This window comes from Buceros rhinoceros, unplaced genomic scaffold (assembly GCF_000710305.1).
Source record: "Buceros rhinoceros silvestris isolate BGI_N320 unplaced genomic scaffold, ASM71030v1 scaffold44864, whole genome shotgun sequence".
Lineage (NCBI taxonomy): Eukaryota > Metazoa > Chordata > Aves > Bucerotiformes > Bucerotidae > Buceros > Buceros rhinoceros.
The window spans coordinates 1-7,712 of NW_010407329.1; the positions used below are offsets into that span (position 1 = coordinate 1).

A 7,712-nucleotide genomic window follows, 5' to 3' on the forward strand; every position below is an offset into this window, starting at 1 on the left:
GGCGGCGGCTCTGTCAGGTGAGGTGTGTGGTGGGAGAGCCCCGTTCTCCTCCTTCTCCTTTTTTCCTTCGCTCCCGAGGGGAGAGGGGGAAAGGGAGGCAACCCCCGGCATCGCGTCCTCGGTGCGAGCTGCCCTGCCCTTCTCCTCCTCCAGGAGAGATCGCAGGTGGCTGCTGGGGTTTTACAGCGCGGGGCTGTGTCGCTGTCCGCCGGCCTCGGTGTGTTTTCTCTGTGTGTGTGCTGTGCTCTGGACTCGCTCACCTGTCAGCATCTGTCTCCTGAGTGGTTCAGAATCTCTCTGCCAGGCAAAACCAGGGTTAGGAGAGGGGGAATGCTGTTCTGTGCCAGCCCTTGGTTCACACAGGATAAGGAAACTCGGTTCTGTTGCAGCGTCTTTTCCACCTTAGACAGCGGTCGTCAGCAAGAGCACATCAAGTATATTTCAGTCAGGGAATAAAGGAAGCGCTTAAAATACCTTTTGTTGCCTGCTGAATGCTGTCTTTGCTACCTGGAGTACTCAGCGTATCGTTTGGTCAAAACTTGCACAGAGCACCTTTAATTTTATTTTACAAAACTTTGTGACTCCATGCATCTTTACGTAAAAGTAACAAAAGGAGACGAGAATAATGTAATAATCATGGAGTATTGCAGAGCTTAGTACGTGAGATAAAACTCTGCTGTGTCATTGTGCTTTATTAACCTTTGTTATACACAGACAGAAATTTCTGTATCCAAAACCACTTAATACAGTGTGCTATGAATGCACATACCTTTGCATTCAAGTAATAAGTCCATATTCTGTGGCCAAGCACTTAGAAGTAAAATAATACCTAGCAGAGACTGCATGGATGTGAAAAGCTGGGTTCAGGTACAACTTTTAGTTACGGTTCTCAAATATGTAATGCGTAGCGGAGAAGGTCAGGGACCTAATAGCATCATAGAGTTGATGATGCGTATCCGTGAGCAACTACGTTATGATTTCCTGAAAAAAGTGTCAGTTCTGGCTGTTTTATGATACCTTGATTATACGTGACTGATTTGTGTGGTGTCTGCCTTCCCTCTTAAAGCTACGGCTCCAGCACCTGTTAAATACGAGTATCAAGGGGCTGGATAAGCAGCTGATTTTGCTTCACCGGTCTGCTGCAGCCCTGAGTTTCTCTTAAGAAGCTGTGAGTTCTGGTTCCTTTTTTTTTTCCCTCCCCCTCAAGTAGTTTATAACTTTTCCAAATTGAGAAGGAGCGGAAGGAAGCTAGAATCCACATAACTCTCAGAAGGGAGTGATTGTTCTAGTATGGAAAACCGTAATGTTACATCTTGATTAACAGTTGTATTCTCTTTTTAGCACAGAAAAATCATGTTACCTCTTAAATGTGGTTCATGTGCTTGCTAGCAGTTTTTCTATTTAAATGTTCTCTTCAAAACCACAATGAACTTTTTAACTGAAAAAATGGGATATTTCCACCTAAATTCAGAGACTGAATTTTTAGAATACAGTTTTCAATTGCTTGAATGACAGCAAGCCCTACTTAGGCTATATGGTACTTAAAGAGAAAATACTATACGCAGAAATGGTATCTGATGCCTCACAAAATAGATCTTTCTGACAAAAAAATTGCTTTGTGATTGCTCTTCGGGTGCCTCGCTAATCATAAGCACATACTGCTAGATCGCTCCTGGTTTTAGGTGCTGTTGTACACTAAAATACATGTTCATGCTTCCGTTTTCCTGCCTTTCCCAACAGAACAAACTTGCTGGTTGAGCAGATCAGTGCCTAGGAACACGCCACGTTCTAGCGTGCAAAAAAGTAACCTTTAATAAAAACGTGTGAATTGGCTACTTTCTGCTTTAGGGGCGAAAAAACCCCCATAACCTATTTGTTTTATACAGGGGTCAGCTTTTTCTGTCAATTATGCCAGCAGAATTACGCAAAAGCAGTGTTTTCTTCTGTAAGTATAACAGACCCTCCTTCTTCCTGCTTCTCCTCCATGCTCCCTAAAAAATTCCAGCTTTAACAACTTATTTTGTGCTTTCCCCATTACCACGTTTCTAGAAACTCTGACTTGGTGGCAGTGCGGCTGGCTGGATCCCACGCTGATGCACAGGAGCCTAAGACTAACCCTTTGGTAAGCGTTTGATAGAGTGGTGTTTTACGTGTCGCCGTAGTAATAAAGAGGGTGCACACAGAAACCTCAACTCTTTTATTGCAGCGTGTTTGACTGCTGTCTTAATGAGAAAGAAACAATTAGGATTATTTATATTTAAGATTTTTGTATTTGGAAGCTGGGAGCCCAGAGCTGATGAGGTGGGGAGTTCCTGAAGGCATGTGGTGGGTATCTTGCTTTCAGAATCTGAATGCCTTGATTGTGACTAGGGCTTCAGAAACACGTGCCCAGTCTGTGTAATACAGGCAAGCAACCCGAAATCTTACAGGAGGTGTTAGATCCACAGCGCAGAGCCAGCCTTCCTGCCACATCTGGTACATGCTGGGTTTACCTGGAAGTAAACCTGTAGGAAGGTCAGTGCTTCCCGGACACACCGAGGCTCCTCAGATGATCAGGGAGCCCAGGCCCTGAGACACTGCATTTCTAACCAAAAGTCATAAACCTGTGCTTGGACAGACATATGTCTGGGGAATCCTGCTGTGCTTAAAGTAGCCTTAAAGCTGACTGAGTGAAGTGAGAATTCTGGTCACTGTCTGTGATGTGAGGTTATTCTCCTTACCCAAGCGAATTCGGAGAATTTGAGGTATTCTCACACTGCTGTTTAAAATACAAACGTTGCTGCTCCAGACCTGCTTTTGCAAGGAGTTTCATTCTTGCCTTCACTAGTGTTGTCCTCTTTATATTTATCTGGCATTCCCTTTCCTCTTCTGATCAATAAACTTTACCTAAATATTCGGACGTTAGGTATCTCTTCACGCTTTTGCCTTCCCTGGTAAGAGTGAGAGCAGTTAGTCAAGGCAGTACTGTCAGCCTCTTGCAGATAAAATAAGCAGCCAGCAGCAGCGCGTGGTTTTCTTCCTCCTTTACGAACAGGCAGCGCACGCATTAATGAAGGGGAGCGTGGAGTGGTAACTCTGGTCCTTTCTTTAAAAATGCAGGTATCTATTTCAGATGAGCCAGAAACACTCTACAAGAGATTGTCCCTTTTGGTGAAAGGCCACGATAAAGCTGTGTTGGACAGCTATGAATATTTTGCAGTGCTTGCAGCTAACGAGCTCGGCATCTCTGTTGAAAAAGTGTAAGTATCCGACCTGCAGAGTGGTGTGGTGTCAGGTGCTTCTCATGTCACCTCCTGAAATTCAGGTTCTGTGTTTAGAAGTATTCTGTTTTTTTTCAGAAGGTGTAATCTGTTGAGTTGTTCTCAGATTATAAATCTAACACGTTTCAGATGGGAGCCCAGTGATGAGAACGCAGCAGTTTAATGCTCAGCACTGCCACAGCAGGAGCACATTTAAATACACGAAGGATGCTGGCAGTGCTCGAAGTGCAGTTGTCTGTGCTCCAGCTTCCCTGAGCTGATGCTGGTTAATAGCCAAGTATTAACCATGCCTGTATGGGTTAATAAGAAACAGTCCTGGTGTTTAATACTGCCTTGCAGATCTTCTAAACATCAAATCAGAATAGGGTTTTCAGCATCATCTTTCAGATAATTTGTATTAGCATGCTGTGTATAAAATGAAATTTTCTCTTTGTGCTTTGTTCAGACATAACCCTCCAAAGACCATTGAACGATTTACGCTTCTAAAATCTGTACACATTTACAAGAAGCACAGAGTTCAGTATGAAATGAGAACACATTACCTGTGTTTGGAGGTAAGAAAAATGTAAAAAAAAAAAAGTTCTAGGTGCACCATTCAAAGACAGGAATTAGTTCAGCAGTGAATTTACTTTGGTTTGGGAGGAGAGTGCAGGGGACGGCAGAAGAGAGCTGACCTGGGTACATCAAGTGTAACAGCAGTTATTCTGAATGGATATCGTACATGGTTTTTTGGATTAAAAGGCTGGTTTTGACCATCTTTTGCCCTGTGCAACATTATGTGACAAAGTAAAACTGTGTGTGGGAGGAAAGGAAGCGTATACAAACCGCTCACTAGCTCCATGGCCGATGACGCAGCCTTCTGTGTAGTTCAGAATGTGGCTGTGGTTGGCTTTCTTAGAAGCAAGGTTTACTGCCAGCGTTTTGTCGCTGCTGGGTGTTTCACTGAATATCGCTCAGTGCTGAGCAAAATGGGACTTTGCTTCAACTCCCCGACATCGGTCTGTACAAATGGCTGCCCACAGATCATAAGCAGCATTTTTGCCATCTAGAAGAAGCTAAAAAAATCCATTATTCGGTGGAATGCTGGAGTTGCAGGATTTGTAACAAGATTGAACTTTTGGGAGTATAAAAAAGCATAACCTGTGGTTAATTTAATCTGATACCTCCAGTGTTAAGATCCACCATCATAATAATTTATTTTTGATTTCTATTTGAAGTATTAATAACAGCAGTTGATTAAAAACCCGTTCGTTCTGTTGTAGTTAAAATACCTCACGAGCAGTACCGCTGCTGTTTACCTGGAGTATGTTCAACGGAACTTACCTGAAGGGGTTGCCATGGAAGTAAAAAAGGTGAGTTTCCAGCTGACATTACTAACTCTTAGGAGACCTGGTGCAAGTACCAGTAACTACCGAAGTCTGTGGAAAGCCAGCAGAAGAAACGCGTGTAGTTTGGAAGGAGCATTTTCCAAGGGTTAAACCGAAGAGGCTGAACTGCTTGAAGACGCCACTAGGTGGCGTTTTGAACCCGGTCAATATCTCAGGGCAGGCTGAAGCGGGAGGTCGTTGGTGTTCCCTAGCGGGTGTCATAAACGGTTGGTTTGCTTTTCCTTTTAGACTAAGATAGAGAAAATACCTGAACACATTCGGGAACCAGTGTGGGATACACTACCTCAAGCAGAAGAAAATGAAGTCAAGTCATGAACTCACCAGGTACTTGGCTCCATTAGTGCTGAAATTAGTTGCTCTTATCAACTACTGTTAAATAAAAGTTCTCTTATAAAGTAATTATATAAACTCTTGTTTCATCGAGTTATTCTTGACCATAACTCCAATACACGTTGACTGAACAGCTGTAAAGAGAAAAAGTTTGACTGTACTCCGTGCACACAAACTATGGCCATCTATAGTATGCCTGTAGAAAGGCAAAATTCATTTTTATTTATACAATAAATATTACTTTATCATATTTATCACTGCCTTTTTTATAAAGGAAAGATGGATGAAAAGACTTGACAGTATGCAGTGACAATATGTAAAGTAAAAGATATTTGCCTGAATGACTTCTTGTTGATCATTAATGCTGGGGAAAGAGGGATAAGGAAGGTTGAAAAGTCTGTGGCTGCAGATATGGCCAGGCTCTGCTCTTTCAGTAGCTCCGTTTTGTTAAGTAGCCTGTGAGCAAGTGGAAAATTTGGAGGTTTTTGTAATAAAAATTTCATTTTATATTTTAAGCCAGCAGCTGCCAAACGTGGCATTTGGTCATGCCCCAGCTCTCTTATTTTCACTGGTATTTATTTTCTTGTTATTCTCCTCATTTACGCAAATAACACATCAAGGCAACATCACGGTACTTGCCTTTGCATAGGTTGCCAGGCAAGGAGGGATGTATAGAAAGAGGCAACAGAGAAGATTTAGCAAGGACGGACTGAGATTCATTTGTGTAGGAAAAGAGTGCCTTCAGTATGTTTATTCCAATTAAAAACATCCACTACAGTGAAAAAATGGCATCTCACAAGGGAAAAGGCAGAAGTAGCAAAGCAGGGATGAAGAGGAGCATGGAAGTGCGTTGCGGCACTGATCAGACATTCTCAAGACAGCAGGATGACGTAAGCTAGCAACAAGGGAGCTGCTGGGCTCAGATTAGCAGAGTTCTCTAATATCAAGGAAGCGGCTTATATAAACCCTTGTCTCTGGAACGTGTCACACAGATGAAAGTGCTGTAGATATACAGGTAGCAGCAGCAGATGTCTGCTGACGGGGCTTAATTGCGGCTGCTGACAGAATTAGGGCACCAGAACAGATTAGATAGCTCCAGCTTTTTGCCTTGGTTTTCTTGCCAGTGTTACTGCTGGAATGAAAGATGCTGGTGCACTGGTAATCTGTAAAAAGCACATTGCTGGCGATACATTACTGTGCCAGCAGCTCAGAGCTCCAGCGTAAGTTACATGATCTCGCTTCTCCAGAATGGCCAGTGCAGCCATCAGATTGGTTTAAATAATTTAAAGTCAAGGGAGCAATGAGCAATTTTCTTTCATGTAGAACAGAGTGGAGGAAAAGTGGTGGAGAGAGGCCCTGGGGAACCAGGTCCAGCCCTGCCCGCTGCGTCTCCCTGTCCCTGCTGCTTGTCGAGGCTGTGAAGTCGTGGCTCATGGCTCTTCTGGTGCCCCCGCTCTCAGGGATGGCCCTGCCCATGGGATACCACGGTCGGTGCTGCTTTGCTGCCCATGCCTCGCCACGGAGAAGCCGTGGTGTCAGTCTGCTGGGGGTCACATCGTCAAAGGCACATTTGTGACTGTCAGCACCATGTTTTAAGTAGTTCACAGTTTAATCCTCAACACCAGATGCTCCCCAGCCAGGACCCTCCTCCCACAAGGTGCAGGGAGGAAGGAGTCGAGCACAAAGGGGGCAGCAGTACCGTTGGTTTCAGGGGTTAAATTGAAGTCAGCGTGAAGGAGAATGGGGTCACAGAACATACAAGCTACGGGCCCAAGTGTAAACCTGCAGCAAACCCATCCCTGTCACCGCCGAAGGAAGTGGGATAGATGATCGCAGCAGCAAGTGCTGGTGCCCGGAGCATCACAAGAGAACGAGGTTAACGCATTTGTAATTCACCAGACACCATTAAGCCGCAGAGTGACACTCAGCGAAGCCGTGTGGAGTGTTACAGCCAGGACACCTGCAGGAGTCAGATCCACGGCTGTCCTCGCAGCAAGAGACTACCAGACAGAAGCTTACCAGCTGCCAAGCCATTTCCCCCAAAGTGCTCCGTGCCTCCATCCTCGCTGGGACTGTCCTGCTTTCCCGTAGTTCGGGTACTGTTCCCAGCAGACACGCCGAATCCGGTGCGTGTGCTTCACAGGAGGGACGGCATCAGCCCGCGGCGGCCTGCGGCACAGCCCCGCTCACAGCCCCTCGTCACTATCGATCAGAGGAGCTGCTGCTGCGTCATACCGAATCACGGGCATGTAAGCAAGGGAAAGAACTTTAAAGCAGAGAATTGAGTTAGAATTTAGTTTATTCGCCATCCCCTGAGGTGGTTTCTGGGGAATTGTATAGCTTTGTAAGCGCCAAAGCGTCAAACTTCCCTCTTCCAGCAGCAAGATGTCAGACGAGCCAGAATTTAGTGTGATTTCCTTTGGAGCTTTTGATTTAACCTTTTAGTCTGAACATTAAGGGCTTGTGTTGGGCCCCTCCTTCCTCCTCCTCCTCTAGCCTTACTGTAGGTTTCCCCAGAAAAACGCGGCTCTTCGCAAAGCAAACTCGGGTTATTTCCGCTTCTGCACCTAAACACGGATCACTGGTCACGCTGTTTGTAATGCAACAGCTTCGCCCTGCAGCGAACGCCGTGCGAAGGGAACAGCAGGAGCTCTTCCACTTCTGCCCGCCCTAGTCACACCCCGCGCACAGCCCCCGCCGTGGGACCGCGGCCACCGCTCGCTGCCCTGCGGGG

At 45.4% G+C, this 7,712-nt stretch overlaps 1 protein-coding gene across 1 annotated transcript; it reads left to right on the forward strand.

Moving 5' to 3' along the window:
- Nucleotides 1-5: 5 nt before the first annotated feature.
- MRPS10 (mitochondrial ribosomal protein S10) lies at nt 6-5,043 on the forward strand (the record flags this gene model as incomplete). Its single annotated transcript, XM_010134422.1, has 7 exons — nt 6-17; nt 1,887-1,945; nt 2,050-2,122; nt 3,100-3,239; nt 3,706-3,814; nt 4,523-4,612; nt 4,877-5,043. Coding segments are annotated over 7 exons (570 nt in total), but the record flags the coding sequence as incomplete, so codon positions are not given.
- Nucleotides 5,044-7,712: the final 2,669 nt, after the last annotated feature.